The following is a 23,782-nucleotide window of genomic DNA, read 5'->3' as shown; positions in this document are numbered from 1 at the left end:
ATAACCCAGTTATAAACTAAGAATAGAGGGAAGGGGGAAAGGGAGGGGAGGGAGGAGGGAATGTGGGCGGAGGGAGGGTGATCGGTGGGATTACACCTGCGGTGCATCTTACAAGGGTATATGTGAAACTTAGTAGATGTAGAATGTAAATGTCTTAACACAATAACTAAGAAAATGTCAGGAAAGCTATGTTAACCAGTGTGATGAAAATGTGTCAAACGGTCTATAAAACCAGTGTATGTTGCCCCATGATCGCATTAATGTACCCAGCTATGATTTAATAAAAAAAATAAAGATTATTACTGTAAAAACTCAATGCCACGTTGGAAAACAAAAAGGGATAATTATCCTAGCAATATAATTTGAGATTTATTAAATAATTAGGTTTTACTTAATTCATACATATATGATGCAGAGACTTTATAAAATTCCTAGAAAACTAAGTATTAGATAAATGTTATCTGTTTAGGTGAACTCAAAGTATAAAACTATTTAAACATTTATTGAATAAAGAAGAGATCATATTTGGTAAGGAAAAAAAAAAGAATGACAGTGCCTACTATTGCATCTGGGAGATAATATATGCTCAATAGTATGTTTATTAACTGGGGAATTAATGAAATCATAGTAAAAGTAACAGTTAACTTCTTTTCATTTTAGCTTATTCATCTTTTATTTCCAGTGCCTACTATTACATCTGGGATATGATATATGCTCAATAAATGTTTGTAGAATGAATATATGAAAGAGAAATAATTCTTTTCTTACATTTCTTGGTGTTAATTAAAAAATATATGTCATTCACAATGCTACACATTTCTAGCAAAAACAAAATAAACAAAACTCTTACTAAACAGTTAAACAATAAAACATTTACAAACACAACAAAACAATGACCTCAGGTTGCTTACTGATAACATCTTGCACATTACACATGCTATTCATAATTGTATCCTGCTGAAATTGTTGTGATCACCAAATAATTTATAAAGAAGGCAAGTACCTCATTATCATGATATGTCCATTAGCACAAAAACATGCCAGACAGGCACTGTTACACATGACCACCACATCTGCTTGCAGTATAAAAGATGTCTCAGTGATGTTGTGAACATAAAGGCAAGTCTGAGAAGGCAGTGAGAAGACTTTGGCTTGTTTTTCTGAGCAGATTATTGTATACTGATGATCTCCTGCTTCTTGGGATACAGAGGATGAGTTCATGACTACCTTCCTTCTCCATGATTTTTCATTTTCATCTATATTGTTTGGATCCCTCCAAACTTCATATGGTGGTTGCATTAATCCACCAGTTCGGTCCATACAGGAGAATGTTAGTACAGCTCCTTTCAGTGAGAGAAATGTACCTATAAAAACAATTTCATATCACTGGCATGTGAAAAAATTTTAAAGCATATATGGGCAATGAAAGCTTTATATTATGATAATTTATACCAATAGTATCATAATATTGGCTCAATGTTCATAAATTAGTACATTTTTTAGTTCATCTGTTACAATAACTTAGAATCATATCATGTTAAGTCTGAAAAGAACCTAAGGCATCAACTTATCAAATCCTCTCATTATATTAATAATAAAACAGATCAGAAAAAATTCTAAGACGTGGGCCAGGTCACATAGCAAGTTAGTTTTAGTTCAGAGCTTAGAAGACATGTTTGCTGATTTTTAATCTAGGATTCTTTCATTATACTATACTGTCTCCCTAAAAATTCCTTTGAAAAGAGAATTTTTTTAATATATAATTTTTATTAATTAAAATAACTTCAACTTATTTGAAAAAAATCACATCATCTAATTTTATTTTCCCTCCCTCCCTCCCTTCCTTCCTTTCTTCTTTTGAGACAGAGTCTCACTTGGTCACCCTTGGAAGAGTGCCATGGCATCTTTCCTCATAGCAATCTCAAACTCTTGGGTTCAAGTGATCCCCTTGCCTCAGTCTCCCTAGTAGCTGGGACTATAGGCACCCGCCACAATGCCTGGCTATTTTTTTTTTAGAGACAGGGTCTTTCTCTGGCTCAGGCTGCTCTTGAACCTATGAGCTCAGGCAATCTACCCGCCTAGGCCTCCCACGTGCTGAGATTACAGGCATGAGCCACTGGCCTGGATATTTTCTTATTTTCTTATTGAACACTCAGAATAAATTTCATGAAGTTTCAATGTCTAGAGTTCATGCTAACAATTTTAATTGTATGAAAAAGACAAAACAACTACCACTAGCTCTTAGGCAGACTTATGCATCTTTGTCCAGAAAAAGAGTTTTAACTCACCTGTATTCTCCAAAGTTGAATATCTATGCTAGATTATTACCTGTAAGTGACTTTCACTAGTTTTGGAGGACAATGAACTAAGAAGTTTAGGCGGAAACCTGGGCTATTTTGACCTTCACACATTTCCAGATTCTCCCTCCTTAGTGCCCTAACAGCCCTTTCTTTCCTTTGTCCTTTGATATCATGTAGAGAGAGTAAGTGCCTTAACTTAGGCTGATATATCTTAAGGGTATACTTGTGACGGAGACTGGAAAAGGGAGGGGTAACTTAAAAATAGAATTACTTAGAAAGTACTTTACTTATAATTTAAAATACTTAAAATTTATCAAATTCAAAAGAATACCTTTGGATTATCTAACATCTCAGTTGTGTTTTTAAATTCTTAAAACTAAGAAACCTGTCAACATCCTGTAAGGATAACTGAAGAGGACAGGGGAGTAGAGGTTTAGGTGCTTCAGTCTCAGGGTCAATGTATAAAAGAACGTCTTCCTCAATCCTGCACGAAGAAAATATAATTCCAAAACACTATGAAGAAAGCTTTAATTAGAATTGATCCAGGTTCCGCTATTTTGTGAAACTACACTTTCATAGCTACCTGCCATGTAAAGACTTTTCTAAGTATAAATGTCTTTGCATCCCTGATTTGGAGATGGCCAGCAGCAGGTTAAAAAGATAAGAAATTCACATTTTAGAAGCCATTTTACTTATACCTAGCACATATAAGCTGTCAGCATCAAAATGAGCTTCTCAATAAGTTGCCCTTGACAAAACAGCTGTTGTGCTTCCTAATTTGTTGTAAAAAAATGCTTTGATTACATTCTGTTCATTAGGTTTAGGGCTTCATTATATTTTGTTCATTAGATATTACATTTTTCCAACCATGTATTATTATATTTTATGAATCTACTTTTCATCTTTCCTAACTGGAAAAAAAAGACTTGAATAAATATAAATTATAAGCTGTACTATTTCAGAAATACATTTTGGTATAAAGAAAGATTAAACTTATGGTTTGGATAATAAGATATTAGGTTAGTTTATAGTAAATAATTCACCACATTGTCAATGAGGAACTTTCCTCTTAAAGGAGGTTTCACTGGCTAGAAGTTTACTTTACTCTAGTTTTCCAAATAACCAGCCTTCCCCACTGTAACCTGGACACATTCAATTAACAAATATTTCTAGTATTAAGAACTTACTATGTGTTCTAGACTCTGTTTTAAGCATAAGGAAATACAGTAGTAAATAAAACATTCAAATATCTCTGCTTTAATAGAATTTCCTTTCTTTCTTTTAAAAAGGAAAGAGATTATAAATTTGTCAGCAAGTGAGGAGGCTGGCATACTCTTGTCTCAAAAAATATCAGCATCCCCCTTCTGAACAGAAGCACAGAGCTTTTAAAGGTTCTTGTTAATCCCATAATCCCTTCTTGGGCTAAAACAATCTCATGATTGTTGAATCTCACAGATTCATCCTGTCTTCAGCTAAAATGTTTTCACAACCTCTGCACAAGGAATTCCTTTGAGCTATGCCTGCTGCACAAAGAATAAAAGACATTCCCTGCCACTCCCAACTACTGCCTGAGGCAGGGATGCAAGTTTTAGATTTAAAAAACATGGGGGGATTTGAAGAGACAAAAAACATTTCTTCCCACTCTTTTTTTTCCCCAAGCCATTCTCTGTTACGTATTTACCACTGTCAATTTTACCCTTCCATACACAGAACTTGTTTTGTATGGTAGAGACAGACTATACATGATAAATAATTACATGAGATATATTAAGTAATTATAAATAAGATAGATAGAATATGTACGAAGAAAAAACCTAATATAGAGGGCGGCACCTGTGGCTCAAAGAAGTAGGGCGCCGGCTCCATATGCTGGAGGTAGCAGGTTCAAACCCGGCCCAGGCCAAAGACTGCAAAAAAAAAAAACCAAAAAAAACCTAATACAGAAAAAGAGATAGGTACTCTAAGGAAAAGGTGGCTACACTTTAAATAGATAAGAAGGTGTTATGGATGGACTGAATGGTTGTATAATCCTCCAAATCTGTATGTTGAACCCCTAACATAAGCCATTTACCCACTTGCATGTCCCATTGTCCCACTGATCTTCATTTACAAAGCACAAACTTAAAAATAAGTTATTAAGAGTGTGAGAGCAGACCATTAAACTAAGCAGAGGGCCTTCTTTGAGGGGAGCCCTGTGCATCTGCACAGATCACATGTCCATAAAGCCAGCTATGAATATATCTGAATCTTCAGTATATATTACTTTGTGCTATTATTACATGAATTTATCTTGTCTTTTCCAACATACTATAAGACATCTAAGAAAAGGAGTAATATTCTAAGTAGAGTATAATAGACAATCTAACTACATCACAATAGGCATAATTGATAATCTATTAAATGAACACTATACCCAAAGTTAAGAAAATGGATATAGGTGGAAAAATACTCACAGGAAAACAAATAAGCAAAACCAAACCTGAACTGACCAGATTCAAAGATTCAGACTTAGAATTTTGAAGAAGTATTTTCAGATAAAGAAAATATCACATCCAAGTCTATGTGAACTGAACTATAGACAGTTCCACGGGTTCCTTCAGTTTAAAAGATTTTCCTTCCACTTCTCTCTTAATAGACTTTTTTTCATTTTTTAAATTGTGGTAAAATATAGATAATAGAAATTTTGCCATATTAACTATTTTTAACTGTACAGTCAATGTTATTAAGTACATTCATATTGCTGTGTAATCATCACCACCAATCTCTGTAACTCCTAATATATCTTTTAAAATAAAAGTTGTAAATGGTTATCAGACAAGATATGGACAAGGATATTATAAAACCGATTCATAATCTTATCACCATTGTTAACCTGTCCAAGTACTTTTCCAAGCTATGCTATATATTATGTATTACATATCTTAAATAAAATGATCCTTTTAAACTATGATCATTTATTGTGCTATTTCAAATCAAGTTTTTTTCTTTTAACCATGATGCTATGATTAAAAATTATTTTAAAATTTTATCTTTTACGGTTGTATAATATCCTATTATGTTATATTCTGTGTTATTTTTTCACCAATCTTTCATGATTGAACATTTTGGTTATAGCCAATTTTATTTTTTTAAATATTTTTAAAAGGGATTTTCTATTTGATTAGATTTAAAAACACAACAAAACCAGTAGGAACTAGAGGAAAAAGTGAAGAAGGAAACGAAGAAAAGTCTTAGATAAAGAACAGAGATGACAAGGTAAGAAACAGGGAGAGAATGGGGAAAGTCAAGAGCCAATTTTATTAGTAGTATAATGTTGTTATAATTGTCTGAATCTTTGCTTCCCTGATTGATTTCCTTGTGACAGATTCCAAAGTCTCTGTGGGCTTTTAAGGTTAATATGGCAAGATTTGGGGAGGTTAGTTCAATTCATCGCAAGTAGAATGTCTTTGGTATGGCTGATAACTTTATTTTTTGAGACAAAGTCTCACTCTGTTACCCTTGTTAGAGTGTCATGGCTTCATAGCTCACAGTAACCTCAAAATCTTGGGCTCAAGAGATTTCTCTTGCCTCAACCTCCAGAGTAGCCGGGGCTACAGATGCCTGCCACAACCCCACGGCTATTTTTAGAGATGGGATTTTGAACTCCTGACCTCAGGCAATCCACCTGCCTCAGGCTCCCAGAGTGCTAGGATTATAAGGGTGAGCCACCTCTCCAGCCTTGATAACTTTCTTACTGAGAAGATGAAAGTGATCAGGTTACAAAACAGAGGAACACAGTGTAATAGATTAGAAAGTCTGATGAATTGAGATTCAAGAAACTAAGCCTCAGACCTAGTTCATTCTCTTGCGTATCTGAAGCATGTTATTTATCCTTTCTGGGACACCATTTTATTAATTATGAATAAGGAAACTATAATAGATCAGTAGACAATAGGGGCAAGTAAGGTATCGCTTTTACGATCAGCATTATCTGGAAGCTTATTCAAAGTGCAAACTGCTTACTAAATCAGAACTCCTGGGTGTGGAACTCAATAATCTGTGTTGTAATAAATCCTCTAAGTAATTCTGATACAGACTGAAGTGATAGCTATTGGAACAGATAATCTCCAGGTCAATGATTTTTCAACTGGTCTGCCACAGTTGTGAGAGGATTCTGTTTGCCTGATATGCCATGAGAGGATTTTAGGTGTGCTGTGAAAAATTTTAAAGATCATTAATTATTTTCAAAAGAAGTACAAAGCATGGCGAGCGCCTGTAGTCCCAGCTACTCGGGAGGCTGAGGCAGGAGAATCGCTTAAGCCCAGGAGTTGGAGGTTGCTGTGAGCTGTGTGAGGCCACGGCACTCTACCAAGGGCCATAAAGTGAAACTCTGTCTCTACCAAAAAAAGAAAAAAAAAAAAAAAAAAAAGAAGTACAAAGCATAGTAAGTATATTCTTTTTTTACTCTTTTTTTGATCAATGTAATTTAAGTGTGCTGCAGAAGTGTAACTATAGACTCAAGTGTGCTGTGACATTAAAAAAAAAAGTTGAAAAACAGTGTTATAAGTGCTCTCCAACTCTAACATCCAATGATTTAATGCATTCAAATTTCCATATTATTGATAAGAATGTAAAAAGATTCCTTAAAACAGAAAAGTATGCTTTTCATTTTATTATTTTTAATTTTTTTAAGAAATGGGGTTTTGTTCTGTCCCTCAAGTTGGTCTTAAACTAGGCTTAAGAAATCCTCCTGCCTCAGCCTCCCAAGAAGCTGGGATTATAGGTATGAGCCATCTTACCTGGCTGTTAGAAGGGTTTTGCCTACTGATTCAATCTGTTAGTTATGGTCTGTTTACTTCCTTCTTTATAAGTTAGTTAGATGTTTCTAGGTATGTGTCCATTTCTTTTAAAGTATCCAGTTGGTTGGCAAATAGATCACAAAAGCCTCTTATGATCATTTTTCTACCTGTGATTTCAGTTGTATCTCCTTTTTTGTTTCTGATCTTAGTCTTCTTTTTTATTAGTCTACCCAAAGGTTACCAATTTTGTTTATCTTTTTAAAAAAAGCAACCCAGAGTTTTGTTAACAAATGGGATAAGGACTTAAATAGACATTTCTTTAAGGAAGATATACAAATGGCCAACATATATGCAATGATGGTCAGTGTCACCAATCATCTGGGAAATACAAATCAAAATCATGAAGAGATATTACCTTACACCTATTAGGAATATATATATATATAAAACAAAGACATGTATTAAAGGGATATGGAGAAACTGGAACCTTTATGCACTGTTGGTAGAAAAGCAAAATGGTGCTACTGCTGTGCAAAACAGTATGAAATTCCTCAAAAAATTAAAAATAGAACTACTATATGGCCCAGCAATCCCACCTCTGGGTATATATCCCAGGATCAGAATCTTGAAGACAGAAATTAATTTTCTAGCTTTTTATCAGAGAGCTGATCTTTAAAGGAACAAGTTTGACATAAAAAATAGGGCTGGGACAAGTTTAGAGGATAGGTCCAACAGGTATTTCTCTTAGTAGGCAAAGGCCAATATAAGAGTGGTGGAAGAAAGGAATACTAAAAAGGGGAGAGATTATCTCTAGTATACTTTTGCACAGGCTTAATTTTGAGAAAACACAAAAATATCCTTAAGCTTATATGATATATAATTAGAAACTGAATTAGTGAATTAAAATCATATTTTAGTATACAGAGGAAGCAAAATCTATAGAGAAAATATGATGTAAATACATTTACATGAATCTTTACCTGCTTCACATTTTTAATTTTTCTTATCAGCCTTTCTTTTAAGCCAAGTATCACACATACCACCTTCATCTCTAACTCTTGGAAACAGAAGCCATGTCTAGACATGCTTGGGCTAATAGTCTTTGTGAGCATTCATATTTGCTCTTTAAGCTTAGAAATATACAACTTTGTTGGTATATTAATTGTTGATAGCAGTAACAATACTTAATAGATTAAACTTAGTCACAATAACTTTTTTAATTTCAGTTTGTTTTCCAATAAACTATTTAGGCAATGTTTCTAATGTTGGCTTTGCTACATTTATTAATTTGTATTTTCCCTCTTTCTGTCTTACTATCATGCATTTAAGATGTGCTAGACACTTGTCTGGGGGCAGAGGTAGATTTATTATGAAGGTAATAAGGCTTAAGCTCCAGGACCCATCACTTGCATTGATTCCAGCACCCACAAAGGGAGCTTGTAATATTTTAACATGTTCATATATTTTTTAAAGTTTGTGAAATTAAAATATTTTAAACACAATCATTTAAGACTCCATTCTCTTTCAAGCCTACACTTCTTTTATTTTGGTGACATTATCGCGGACAGATGCTTCATGGATGTGGACAAGGGGAAGTTGAGACGAAGCACACTTGATACAGATTTTCCAAAATTGACAACAAACTTAAAATTTCACATGACATTTACTAATGATAGATGATTAGGAGGTGGCAAAGAGAGAAAAAGGAAAGTGAAAAATTGAGACTGGGTAGACCAGGGAGCTGATATTGGGAAGTAACAGTAATAAGATTAGAGGTAGAGTAGGGCTGAGTTTATAGAGATAATTGATTTCCAAGAAACAGAGCTTGTAATTGCTTTTATGGGCAAGTAAAAGATATCAGTGCTTGGAAACTAGGTGATGAAAACAAAACTGGTATAAGACAAATATGTAGGCAGTGAAGATAAGAAGAAATTAAAGTTATGAAGGCTATTTAGATAGTATTAAATAGCCCTCATTAATAGTGGCACTAATAATACAAATGGAAGAGTCACAAAAAGAACCTGTTCAAGGGTAAGGAGAATGAATTTATTCTGGATACTCTTTAGTTTTATCATGAATTTAAATCTTGAGGTTGATTATAAGGCATCTATCTCTCCTCTCTCATGTCTGTCTGTCTCTCTCTATATATGTATGTATGTGTATATATATATATATTTTTTTGACAAAGCAGTGCTAGGTACTTCATATGACAGTAATATATAATTATACAATAATTTTTGTCTGAAGGGGAGGGAGGAGAGAAGGGGGAAAGTTTGCTAGTGGCCGAATTTTGTGTATTTTCCTTTGTATTCTTTTTTCCTTTTTTTAAATTAATGCATTACCCCATTAATGCATTTATGGGAAACAATACACTGATTTTATATACAATTTATTGCAAGGGTACATGTCAAATCTACTTAGAATATAACTGTCTTAACATAATAATTAAGCAAATGAGGTGAAACCCTTTGTATTTTGATTTTTATAATTATAAAATTTAAAATTTAAGAACCAGCTCTTGAGGGAAAAAAAAGTGTTTTGTATCACAGGTTTTATACTGATGAAAACAATCCACTGACCTAGGAAGTATTTTCCAACCCCTTCACATGTTTTATAGGCTCTTATTTTTTTAAAATTTCAGATTAATGAAGGCCCCTATGATTAAGTTACATTGTTTGCTTTTGTAAGATTAAATTCTTAGTTGTAGTTGTGTCCTTCACCCAGAAAGTGTGCTATATACCTGTTAGCAAGGTACTCACTGGGTGGGAACTTAACTGTACCCACCCTGGAGATTGAGTTTTTCTCTCATGTGGGCATGTAGTTGTTAATTTACTTTGTTTCACTTTAGTACTGCATACATTTGATGCTTGCTTTTCCATTCTTGTGATCTTTTGCTCAGGAGAATGTTCTTCAAATCTGTTGAGGTTGTTATAAGAGATACAAACTCCATCCATTGTATGGCTGATTAGTATTCCATGGTATACATATACCATAATTTATTAATCCATTCATGTGTTAAAAGGCACTTGGGTTGTTTCCACATCTTACAATTGTGAATTTTGCTGGTATAAACATTTGTGTGCAAATGTCTTTATGCTAAAATGTCTTTCTATTGATTAATTAAATATCTACCCTGTTTCCCCGAACATAAGACAGTGTCTTATTTAAAGGTGTGCTCCCAAAGATGCGCTAGGTCTTATTTTCAGGGGACGTCTTATCTTTCCTGTAAGTAGGTCTTATTTTTGGAGGATGTCTTATTTTCGGGGAAACAGGGTAGTAATGCGATCGCAGGATCGAATGGTAGGTCAACTTTTTGGTTCTTTGAAGACTCAATTTCCATACTTCTAGTTTGCAGTCCTACCAATAGTGCATCAGTGTTCTCTTCTCTCCACACCTAAGCCAACATCTGTTGCTTTGGGACTTTAGTAATTGGGCCATTCTTAGTAGGGGATATCTGAAAGTGGTTTTGAAAACATATTTTTTAAAGACAGAGTTATCATTCTGTTGCCCAGAATAGAGTGACTGTTTCCTGCAAGTGAAATAATAGATCATAATACAGTCTGTCTAAAAACTTTTATAGTAACTCATGTATTCAGTGAAGATACTTTGTCTCTTCAGTGGGAAATTGTTATGTCTCCTTTTCTGTTTCTGACTGAACTTATTAGACATATTACTTTTCTGATTCTGGTTATTCTGGCCAAGGCTTTGTCAATTTTGTTTATCTTTTCAAAGAACCAACTTCTTGCTTTGTTAATCTTCTGAATGGCTTTTTTGTTTTCTTTTTCATTTAGTTCTGATCTGATTTTTATTTCTTTTCCTCTGCTGGGTTTTGGACTGGATTACTCTTCCTTTTCCAATTCCTTGATATGATTCATTAGGTTGTTGATTTCCACCCTTTCTGACTTCTAAATGTGGGCATTTATACAATAAATTTGCCTCTTAGGACTGCTTTTGCAGTATCTCACAGGTTATTATATCTTGTAGCCTCACTGTCATTTTGTTCAAAGAATCTAATGATTTCCTTCTTTATCTACTCCTTGGCCCAGCTATCATTTAGAAATAAGTTGTTTAGTTTCTGTGACTTTGTGTGGGGATAAGTCAGACTTGATTTCTACTTTTATTCCAGTGTGGTCTATAAAGATAGGTGGTATAATTTTAATTTTTAAAAATTTACCAAGTCTTATGATCTAGGATATGATAAATCTTAGAAAATGATCCATGAGCTGATAAGAAGGTATATTCAGCAGTATTGGGGTTAAATGCTCTGTAGATATCTGTTAAGCCCATTTGTTTCAGAGTTGAGTTTAAGTCTAAAGTTTCTTTGTTTAATTTCTACTTGGAAGATCTGACAGTGGGTCACTAACTGCACAGATATTATAGTGTTGGTTATCATTTTGTTTAGATCAAGTAAAATTTGTTTTGTAAATCTCAGATTGCTGAGTTTGGTACACATATATTTAAGATTGACATGTATTCTTGTTGAATTGGTCCCTTAATCAGTATAAAATGTCCATCGTTGTCATTCTTTACTTTTGGTGCTTTGAAGTCAGTAGCATCTGTTATGAGTATTGCAACTCTGGCTTTCTTTTTTTTTTTTTTTTTTTGTAGAGACAGAGTCTCACTGTACCGTCCTCGGGTAGAGTGCCGTGGCGTCACACGGCTCACAGCAACCTCTAACTCTTGGGCTTACGCGATTCTCTTGCCTCAGCCTCCCGAGCAGCTGGGACTACAGGCGCCCGCCACAACGCCCGGCTATTTTTTTGTTGCCGTTTTGGCCGGGGCTGGGTTTGAACCCGCCACCCTCGGCATATGGGGCCGGCGCCCTACTCACTGAGCTACAGGCACCGCCACAACTCTGGCTTTCTTTTGATTTCCATTAGCATGAAATATTGTTTCCAACCTTTCACCCTGTGTTTAGATTTGTCCTTGGGAGTTAGATGCATTTTACTGACTGAAGACAGCAGATGCTATTTTTTTTTTCTAGTGGGGAGTTCAAGCCATTCATTCGTATTAATTGAGAGAATTGATAATTTGATTATAAGGGTGGATTTATATTCATCCTGTAGTAAGAGATTCTATTGCTTTGTTCTATCATTTGGGACATGGTAGATAGGCTTTCTTCTTAAGTTACTAGGTAGTTTTACTTTGTTGAGAGACTACTATGTCGGTCTGTGTATAGTGTAAGTCTGAGAACTTCCTGCAGGGAAGGTCTGGTAGACAAATTTCCTCAAAGTTTGCATGTCAGGAAAATAATCAATTTCTCCATCAAATATGAAATTTAGTTTTGAAGGATACAGAATCATAGGCTAGCAGTTGTTCTGTTTGGGGAGATTGAAGACATTCTCTTCTAGATTGTAAATTTTTTGTTGAGAAATCAGCTGTTAATTGTTAATCTGATGGCTTTACTCTTTTTTTTTTTTGTAGAGACAGAGTCTCACTTTATGGCCCTCGGTAGAGTGCCGTGGCATCACGCAGCTCACAGCAACCTCCAACTCCTGGGCTTAGGCGATTCTCTTGCCTCAGCCTTCCGAGTAGCTGGGACTACAGGCGCCCGCCACAACGCCCGGCTATTTTTTGGTTGCAGTTTGGCCGGGGCCGGGTTTGAACCCGCCAGCCTCGGTATATGGGGCCGGCGCCTTACCGACTGAGCCACAGGCGCCGCCCAGGCTTTACTCTTATAGATCAGATGGTGCTTATGTCTGGCAGCTTTTAGAATTTTTTCTTTCATTTTAACTTTGCCTTGGATAATTATAATGTATCTAGGAGATGCTTTGTTTAAATTGAGTCATTCTGGAGCACAATAGCCATTTAGTAACTATACATTTGGGTCTCTGGATATGCTCTTAGAAATGCTTAGGAAATTTTCAACTATAATATCTTCAGCTAGAGCTTCCAGGCTTTGGGGCTCTCTTCTTCTCCTTCAGGGATACCTATGATTCATAAGTTTGTACACTTTGCATAGTCCCACATCTCTAAGATATTAGTCTGCTTTTGCTCTCTTCTTTTCTGCCTCTTTGAGTGATTAAGTTAACTCAAAAGCCTTATTTTTGAGTTCTGAAATTATTCCTTCTCCATCATTTAATCTGTTGCTGAAACTCTCTGCTGTGCTTTGAAACTCCCTGAATGTCTTTCAATATTTTTTGTTCCATTATATGCTTCCTAATTAAGTCTAGGTCCGTGGTGATTTTGTCTTTAATTTTGTTGATTTCTTGGGATAATTATTGGACTTCCTTTTGCTCATTTTTCACTTTCTCTTCAATTCCATTAATCTTATTTGCTATCTATATTCTGTATTTCCTTTCTGTCATTTCAGTAATTCCTTTATGGTTGGAATTTTCTGGGTAGCTTCATTATGATTCCTTCAGGCAGTTGATCTGTTCTTATTTTTCATATTGCTAGATTTTTTTTTTTTGCTGTTTCTTCCTCATGTGTGTATGTGTGTTTAGTACTGCCTTATTCTTTCTTGCCTTGTTTATTAGGTTGAATTGACACTAAGGTTTAGTTGAGAAAATAAAGAAAAATCAGGAGAAGAAAAAAAAATGTGGACCATAATTATTAAAATATTTTTTTGCCATGGAAGAGAAATAAAAAGAAAAGAGGGGAATAAAGATTGACTATAATTATTAAAATCCTGTTGCCTTGGAAAAGAAATAGGAAGAAAAAAGAGATCAGTAAGTGGCGATCTAGAATTAGAAATAGCAGCAGCTTTTAGCTGCTGGTCAGTTGAGCTTCAGTTCTCTGGAGATTTCAATTGCCTGTCAAACCTGACTTTTGAGTGCTGGATTTTCTGATTTGCTCTGAAAGTGGAGGGTCTGGAGTGGCCCATGGGTCAGGGATAGTACTAAAGATCCAGGATGGTGGTGCTGCAGGCCTGTGGAGGGTCTCCGGACATTTTGGGATGGCTACTGGCTTCTGGTTCCATATAGGGAACCTCAGCTACTGTATTATTGCAGGAACTGAAGATTAGTACTCTGAATGGAACCTAGAGTTCAAAAGGAGGTGGGGGGAGGGGGGTCTGGGTGGGAGGGTGGACATGCGGGGCCGCTCCACTTTGTATAACAAAGTGAAAGGACCAGCTTGGCTACAGGCTGCCCAAGCTTGGAGTATGGGGTTTGTACCCCCCATGCAGCAGACCAGACTGGAGAGCTTCAGTTCTGGTCTTCCCCCTGGGAAGCCACACCATGTGGCACTGACCCATGTAGCTGTCACAGGGCTGCAATAATCCTGACAGCCCTCCTGTGACCCCCTGAGGTGAGGCTACATCTCCCATATAGTCACCTCCTCACTCACTCCAGCTGCTCGACCTGCCTGTGCTCCATCGGGACCTTGACAGCAATAGTACATTTCAAAACTATTAACAAATGAGTATAATTGTGATGGATGTGTCATTTAGTTAAATGTAAGCATTTCACATTGTATATCAAAGCAGTACACTGAACCCCATAAATGCATCAATGTACAAAGTTATGATTTAATAAAAAATAAATAAATAAACACAAACAACAACAAAAAAACCCAGTACCCATAATGGTTCCCATAAGCTTGAGCAAGGACTAGTGGATATGAAATGAAGAACAGATACTGCTAAGAGGGTGAAGGCTGGGACACTATTATACAGAGTCATTAAATAAGCTGTGAAGGAGAAAGGGGCAAAGTTTTCTACTTTAAATTTGAACAGTCTTTCTATCATCTCTATCTTATGAAACCCTACTCTCCTTTTGCTCTTTTTTACTGCCATAAATTTGCTTAATTACAGAATAAATATGAACCAAACCTCATAGCTTTCTTCTTTATATGAATCTGCTTTTTTAAAAACAGACTTTATTTTTTGGAGCAATTTCAGGTTACAGAAAATTGAGCAAATAGTACTGAGAGTTCCCATATACCCCATCTATTATTTCCCCAATTAACATCCTGATTGATTTGTGTGGCACATTTGGTACAATTAATGAATTGATGTAGACACATTATCATTAACTAAAGCCCTGAAAGAATAGTAGAATACTGACATAGAAACTTACAGAAGACAGCTTCCCCATTACATCTCATTAAGTAGGTAAGAAAAAAGTTTGAAAGTATTTTTAAAGCAAAAGTCAAAAGATAATCTATACTTATTTTGTATTTTGCTATCATTTTTTGGTCTAAGTCTGTGTGCTAAGAATGGCAAGTATTAGGCACATTTCCTAATAATTAGGAACGCAGTAAAAGGTTTTCTCATTGTGAACATATATTTAAAATAAAATAATCTTAACAGATCAACCTTAAAACACAGTGGATTTCTCTGAATTTGCCATATTAGAAAGCTGATTATTCTACCTACAATATAACTATATGAATTTAGCACACCTGTTGACAAAGAAAACACAGCTCTACCCTGCTACACCATATCTATCTTTTAAAAATGAAACCCTATCCTATATATGAATTAAATTATTTTTATTTTTTATTTAAAAACTATGTGAAAAGTATTTATCATATATAGGAAAGAAGAAGACATTCTTAATAAGAAAAAAATTTAAAACATTCAAAGGAATGACAGGAGAACTCAAGCTCATTTCTTCTTCAAAAGAAAAAAGAAGATAATTCAAGTAGGAAGCAAATACAACAAACACTTAGCAACAATACTTACAACATATGTTAAATTCTCTAGGTACTAGGAAAAAATGGAAAGACATTGTGTGGCTTGCCTTTGAAATAAAATAGGAAGCTTACAAGACATTCAAAAGCTGGGCAGGTGTGGTAGCTCACGCCTGTAATCCTAGCACTCTGGGAGCCCAAGACATAAGGATTTCTTGACCTCGGAATTTTTAGACTAGCCTAAAAATAGAAAAATAATTATCTAGGCATCATCACCTGCACCTGTAACCCCAGCTACTTAGGAGGCTGAAACAGGAGGATCACTTGAGCCCAGGAGTTGGAGGTTGCAGAGCTGTTACCATGGCACTCCAGCTGGGGCAGCAGAGAAAGACTGTCTCAAAAAAAAAATAAATAAATAAATTTTTTTTTTTCCTAAGCTTCTGAGTTTGTCAAGGATGATGTCAACGTATTCATGGGCTCTGATCTGGCAAGGAACTTTGGAGAAATACTTCAATTATTTAAAAATAAATTTAACTTTTGCATTAAAGTTTTCCTTAGCAGTTTTCAGAAACTTAATTTCCAAGGCATTCTTTAGGTTGGCAGTTCCATAGTTTAAGGGAATAAATGAATAAAAACTCTTACCACTTGGCAATACCATTACCGGCTCTGTAAACCTTTGTTCATCTGTTGATGGTAGGTTTAGGGAGATGATTAATACCATTCCTAGACTAGTTCCAACAAACAGACAAGGTGAGATGGTAGAGTCATTTTTCCGTGCAAAGGAGTCCATGAAATATAGTGCTGTAATTGCTTCTTTAGAATCTTTGTCAATACTAGAGATGCTAGAGCTTCTAGAACGATTGTAGGAATTTTCTCGGTTTTCTATAGATTTTTTTTAAAAAAATTAAATATTAGCATATATCCACAATAAGTACATTCAGATTTAATACATAAAAGCCAAAATTATGAGGGGGAAGTAGAATTTAATTCTTTGTTAAGTGGAATGCAGCTTATTCAGGCTGCCAGCTTATTTTGAAGATGGATAAATTGAAATGTATACATCATAAACTTAGGAAGTCAGGAGTAGAACTTGAGTCTCTTGCCTCAATATTTTTCTTCCTCTACATTAACTCATGAGCTAATGATATCTTTCTGGAAAAAATAGTCTAACTAGTAAAGTTTACAAGCTTTTCTGATATTGTTTAAATTGTGCTTGCCTCTTAACTCTGAATTGTTGGAAGTATTCCTAACTATTTCTTGGTGATTCCCAGTTATTGACAATATTGTGGCTATTGGCACGAAAGAACTTATCTGGGTCATAATCTTCTGTGGCAAACATATTCTATATCTGGGGTAATTATGGAGGCCAAAGTGCAAATGTTATCTCCCCTTGGTTTCAAGCTGCCTACCTTAAATCCAAATCCAGTCCTAATTTAGCCTAGGGCTAAATAAGGAGCTGTAGATGATTCTATCCTGTTGATAGGGGTAATCCTTCTGAGAGTGATTAGCTCACTTACAGGAAACAAGGAAATTTCAGTTCATCCTCTTATCAACACTTGCACATGTGCATACTCCAAGCACAAGCTCACACATTTTAAATATCAATAAAATCGTACTTTTCTTATAATTACTCCACTGTACAAGTTTTTCATATTTTTCTTTCCAGTATCTTCAACTTTCCTTTTCCTCTTAATAGGTATGACCCATAACTCTTTTTATCAAAACAGACTACATATAGGTTCCTCAGAGTATCTCTTTTCTAGATAATAAGATATAGTATTCCTAAAATTTCTCCTTTTTTCTTATCTCTCAGCAAATTTACAAAAATAATCATTTGTCATACAATTTATAGATTACAGGGAGCTTGGAAATTATATATTTTATGGATTTGGAAATAGAGATTCAGAGTTAAATAATTCTAGAATCCAACACAAATTAGATGTAGAAATATTTAAAGTCAAGATTCCCACATCACATCACAGTGATTAAGTGTGCTATTATACTTTTAATCCCTACAGATTGCTTCTATTATTAAAAATCCTAATGTATATATGTCTCCAATTTTTTTCATTCATTATTCATCACCATTTAAAATTAATACTCACTCCCTGTCTTTAAACTCATTTCATAAGTAAGAAAATAGTCATTCCTTTTAAAAATGTATTAAGATGATAATTGCAAATGTAAAAATGTAGTATCTTGCCTGTTTTCTTGGTCACATTCATTTGACAGTTGAAGAAATTAAGGTTGTAAAATATTAAGTACCTTCTACAGATAGAAACACCAAAAAGCTTATTATCAAGATTAGCATTAACACTTAATTATTTTTGGAAGGGTAAAGAACTAATTAAAGCCTAGATCTCCTTTTGTACAGAGGAGAGAGAACCTACCCATAAACTGAGGTATCTTAGTTTTAGAGATGAGGAAGGAAGTCTTGTGAGGAACTGAGTTGGAGTTATGTCCACTGTCCCAACAGGCTCTCAATTACCTATTAACTAGTAGTTTTAAAAATATTATTTGCATGTGATTTCCATCTCTTGTCTCTCAGCTCCCACTACTATGGTAAACCAAATTTTAACTGTACCCACAAAAATTAATATGGTTAACCTACCTTCTGTAGTAACTGGTAAAGAAATTTCCATACAAGCAGCTGACTGTGCCTTTCGAAATGGTGGTCTTCCAGGACCCCAGCGATTTACTTTTGAAACATCAGCACTAGAAAGACGTTTTCCAGAACTGCAACTCTGAGAAGTTGGACTTGTGCAATGTCCATTTACATGGTCTGTATCAAGAGGAAGAAAGTAGAATAAATATCATAATTAAGTCTTAATATAAAGGAATCAAAATGTGTAGATTAACAAATGAAGATGAGCAAAAATTCTTTTATATGCCAAGCCATATGAATATGGCTAAGTCCTTATTATTTTAAGATTTAGTTATAATATCAGTAGTTAGACAAAAAGTTCAAAAGATATTTATTAGAGTCAGGGTCACCCTTTGTCATACAAGCTGGAGTGCAGTGGCATGATCACAGTTCATTGTAATCTTGACCTTCTGGGCTCAAGTGATCCTCCTACCTCACCTTCTGGAGTAGCTAGGATCACGCCCAGCTAATTTTTTTTTAAGTTTTTTGTTGTTGTTGTTGACACAGAGGTTGTGCTATGTTGCACTGGCTGGTCTAAAACTCCTAGCCTCAAGTGATCCTCCCATCTGGACCTCCCAGAAAACTGGAATTACAGGAGTGAGCCACTGTGGTTGCCAAAAGATATTTGTGAAGTATAAGAGTCTATTTTTAAATCTAACTAGTTAACATAGTTTAAAAATTATTTTATATCCCCACTATGTATTTTAACATTTAATGGCAATATGAAATAGGTTATAGTATTAAACTTTTTGTTGTATATTTTAAATATACACCAACTTATATAAATTTTGAAAGTACATTAAATATTTAGAGTTTAAAAGACAGAATGAAAGTGTGTTACCGTGTACTTTAGAATGGTACTTAAGAATACTAGAACCAAACTGCTTTGCCTGGGTTCAAATTCTAGTTCTGACACTTCCTATTTGTACAAATTACTGAAGTCTTCATACTTTAGTTTCTTCTGTAAATTTTGAATATTGTTACATACTTCTTGGAGTTTTTGTGATTTTGTTTTGTGATGATACATGTCACACGCTAGAATGTGTGCTGGTATACGGTGAACTCTGAACAAAGTATAACTATTATTGTCAGTCTTCCAGAGTATAAAACTGCTCAATGTCCAAGACAATAGTTTTGTTCATTTAGAGTTTGGGAGTTTAGCTCTGTTTTGATAGAATGTTAAAAATTTACTAATGCGGGCGGCGCCTGTGGCTCAAGAAGTAGGGCGCTGGTCCCATATGCTGGAGGTGGCAGGTTCAAACCCAGCCCTGCCCCCCCCCAAAAAAAACAACACACACACAAAAATTTACTAATGCATTAAAAATATGTCTTATTTTTCTTAATACTGACAAATTGTATTTGCAGCATCACCTCATAGTTCTGTAATATACAAAATACATTTTAAAATGTGCTTTCAGGGTCATTGAAAGGATGGTAGAGTTACATGGAGAAGAATCATGCTTAATGGCCATTTTGGACATGGAGAATTGGCATTCAGTACTCATTGCAATATGACCTTTCTGTATTGTAGAGTTTAAAAACCTAAGATTATGTATTTCCCAGATTCTCTGGCAATATAGTGTGAGGGTGAGAATTCATTTTCACTATTTAAATGTGCTGGCATGTTTTACTATTTTTTAAAAATGACAGTTACTTATCAAATATTAAATACTTAATTGACTGGCATTTTATATACATTATCTCATGTAATCAACAAACAATCCTACAATGTAGATATTTTTATTACTATCCTGATTTTGCAGATAAGGAAACTGAGAAAAGGGTTCAGAAAATTTTCTGATACCACGTTAAGTAGTAATCATAGAGGCAGGATTCTAATCCAGACTTTCTCACCTTCTGTTTGTATGCTTAAACACTGGACTACAGGGTCAACTAAAATATTTGGGAAGGTGGTAGCAATTTTGAATAGATTACCATGGTTTATAAGGCACATGTAATATATACCAAGCTCCCAGCTTTTTGGCAGATTAATAACAGTGTGCCTCAGAGAGGACATTTACGGGTTAAATCTGTTTGAGAACCACTGAACTTTCTGTATCTGGATATCTATCTCTTCTGAGACTTAGGACGTTTTCACTTACTATTATTTTTTAATTAAATAGGCTTTCTATACCTCTTCCCATCTGTTTTCCTTCTGAAACTCCCGAAATTCAATGTTCATTTGTTGGTGTGCATGTATCATGTAGGTTTTCTTCATTCTGTTTTATTCCTTTTTTGTTTGTTTGTTTGTTTGACTAGGTTATTTCAAAAGATATATCTTCAAGGTCAGAATTTCTGTCTTCTGCTTAATCTAGTCTATTGTTGATGCTCTTATTGTATTTTTATTTCATTTATTGAATTCTTCAAATTCCAGGATTTGGTTGGTTCTCTTTGTTCTTTGGTATCTCTTTTTGAATCTCTTTTTGGTATCTCTTTTTGAATTTCACATTCAAATCATGAATTGTTTTTCTGATTTCTTTGTATTTTTTTATCTGTATTCTCTTGTAGCTTGCTGAATTTCCTTAAGATCATTATTTTGAATTCATCTTTAGGCATTTGATCGGTTTCTTTTTCTTTGGAGTCTATTACTGGAGAATTATTGTGTTCTTTAGGAGGTGTCATGTTTCCTTGATTTTTCTTTTCTTTTTTTTTTTTTTGCAGTTTTTTGCTGGGGCTGGGTTTGAATCCACCAACTCTGGTATATGGGGCCGGTGTCCTACTCCTTTGAGCCACAGGTGCTGCCCAATTTTTCATATTTTTATGTTTTGATGTCTGCAGATCTAGTATAACTGTTAGTCTTTTCAATTTTAGGCATTTTATTCTATAGGGAAAGATTTTTCCTACAGATGTATGTATAGTATCAGCTGGGTAGGCAGCTTTGGCTTTGGTTTTGGGTAGACACTACAGTGTGGTCTCCATATGATTACTCTGGTTGTAACCTTGTCAGTAGTATCCGCAAGTTTCTTAGTGGTTTGGGCTGAAATTATTTGTGAGGCAATGGTTAATATCTGCTGGGGGATAGACATCCCAGGTGGGCTGGTCCTCAGGCCCCTAGGTTGGTCATGTGGGCATTAGCAGTGTTGGTAGTGTACCAATTCTCAGGTCCCCAGGTGACTGTGTAGCCATTGGTGGAGGCAGCCTTGGAAACTGGGCAAACTGTTCCTTGGGCTTTCGGGTGGGACTTGTGGGCAATGTCAATAGAAGGTAGGTCTTCAGGGGCCTGGGTGGGATGCACAAATGCTGGCAATTTTGGTGGCAGGCTTGTAGGACCAGTCCTAGGTGCCCAGGTAGCATGCATAGGTGCTAGTAATGTCAGCAGTGGGCCAGGTGGCTTGGTCCCTAGACCATGGGTGGGACACCTGATGCCAGCAATATCCTTGACATGGTGGTCAGGCCAGCCCCTGATCTCCTGGTTGGAGCATCCAAGTATGTGCCCTCTGGGTATAGTGGTTAGAAAAGTTGCCATTTCCACAGACTTTTTACCTTGTTGCTTGGAGGAATGTGGGATGGGAATGCAGATCTCTTTATATCCTCTCAGCTAGATACAGCAATGTGTGGCAGAGCCATGAGAAGAGTGAAATTTGATCACTTAGACAGAACTCTTTGGACTTGCTTAAACCAAATCTGCCGCTGCCTGTTTGTTGCCATCTTTTGTTGGCTGTTTCATGTGACTATTATTTCATTTCAGCTCATAATAGAATATCATTAATAGATTACTCAACATGCTTGTTCCCCTACCCCCCACTTGCAGGGGTAGTCAAATATCACCCATCTTCTCATGTTTGACTCATGATACCTAACTGATATTATCATATCTGGCTACCCAAGACTTTACTTTTCTTTTTTTTTTTTTTGAGATGGGGTTTCTCTTTGTCACTCTTGGTAGAGTGCCATGGTATCATAGCTCAGAACAGCCTCAAACTCTTGGGCTCAAGTGATCCTCTTGCTGCCTCCTAAGAATTTGCTTTCTTCAAAGTTTTTCTTTACCATGCTAAATATTTGAGATAGATATGAATTGGTACACATAATTTAGAAAGAAATTTGGTCATAGCTCAGGCATAGACATTCTGGGAATTTATGACTAAAAACAATGCTAACAACAAAAGAAAAACAAAAATCTGCATTGATATAGATATTCACTGTAGTGTTAGTTATTATATTCTTGAAAAATTGAAAATCAGCCATTTTATACAACCAAGCATAAGGTTTTAGGTAAATTGTGCCATATATCACATAATAGAATATTGAAATTTTAAAAAATATTTCTGAAATAACTCTAGAAATATGTATATAAAATAACTATGATATTGTATGTTTTGGTTATCTCTTATTGTATAAAATACTACTCTAAAACTTGATATAAAATAACAATTACTGCACTGTGTTCACAGATTTTGTAGGTTAGGACTTTGGCTAAGGCCAAATGGAGTTCTTTTATCTCCACGATGTCTGGAGCATTACTTGAGAGTGCTTAAATAGCTGGGGATTTGAAGTTCTTTGAAAGCTTCTTTACTCACATGCCTGGGTTTTGTATGGATGTGAAGGCTGAGCTCAGTTGAATAACATAGCTAGAGTGGTTTCTTTCCTACAAATGCTCCCTGATTACAATAGTGCTTTAGCCCAACTGTAGAACTCTGTATCATATAGAGAAAATCTAACATTCTAAAAAATTGTCTATTTTGTTGAAAATTGGTTGTTGGTAAATATTTGCTATCTGGGTTCTCTGTTCTGTTACATTAATCTATGTTTTTATTTTTATATCAGTACCATGCTGTTTTCATTACAATAGTCTTAAAGTATAATTTGAAGTCTGGTAATGAGATGCCTCCAGATTTGTTCTTTTTGTTTAAGATTGCTTTGACTATTTGGGAAATCTTTTGTTCCAAATAAAGAATAGAATTAATTTTATAGATCTGTGAAATATGACATTGGTATTTTGATGGGGACTATAGTGAATTTATAAATCATTTTTTTTGGGGTGTGGAGACGAGATGGCAGACTGAAGCCAGCTTTCCACAGAGGCTCCCATCCAGAAGGAGCGTTAAAGGACAGAAATTTAGCAAGTAACCTGGTGGATTAGAGCTATGCCAAGAAAGAAGGTTGAAGAACGCACATCAATACCGCTGATGCGAGCTGCGACCCCAAGGATACAAACAAAAGGTACAAAATCCATCACTAGGAGGATGGGAGTCCCCTCCCCCATGAGAATGGCTTGGAGTGCCCCACAAGCAAAGGAGCAGAGTTCAAAGGTTCTCCCACTACACTCCACAGGAGAGACCCTCTAAAAACTGGACCTAACTCCCCTACTAGGGTGCCACAGTGTTCTCCTGCCACACATAAAACTGTATAAAACTGTATATATTCTCTGCCTGTAACTCTGAGCTCCCAGCACTCCCCTCCACTCTCACTCTGAGGTCTGGAGGCCTGTCCCCCAGGAGTCCAGATTCTTGGGTGATTTCTTGAGGGCTGTGGAAAGGGCCTAA

General features: G+C 35.5%; 1 protein-coding gene across 1 annotated transcript in view; it reads right to left on the bottom strand.

The window, feature by feature from the left end:
- STXBP5L (syntaxin binding protein 5L) overlaps positions 1-23,782 on the bottom strand; it is a 412,846-nt gene that overhangs the window by 19,560 nt on the left and 369,504 nt on the right. The window contains exons 21-23 of the mRNA XM_053565493.1: positions 18,267-18,437; positions 16,298-16,537; positions 1,004-1,364 (exon numbers count right to left, since the gene is read on the bottom strand). Of these exons, the coding sequence (XP_053421468.1) occupies positions 1,004-1,364; positions 16,298-16,537; positions 18,267-18,437 (772 nt within the window). The remainder of the gene's footprint in view (positions 1-1,003; positions 1,365-16,297; positions 16,538-18,266; positions 18,438-23,782) is intronic.

Source organism: Nycticebus coucang, chromosome 16 (assembly GCF_027406575.1).
Source record: "Nycticebus coucang isolate mNycCou1 chromosome 16, mNycCou1.pri, whole genome shotgun sequence".
Taxonomy (NCBI): Eukaryota; Metazoa; Chordata; class Mammalia; order Primates; family Lorisidae; genus Nycticebus; species Nycticebus coucang.
The sequence above is the reverse complement of the archived record's forward strand: the minus strand, read 5'-3'. Positions and strand labels throughout refer to the sequence as shown.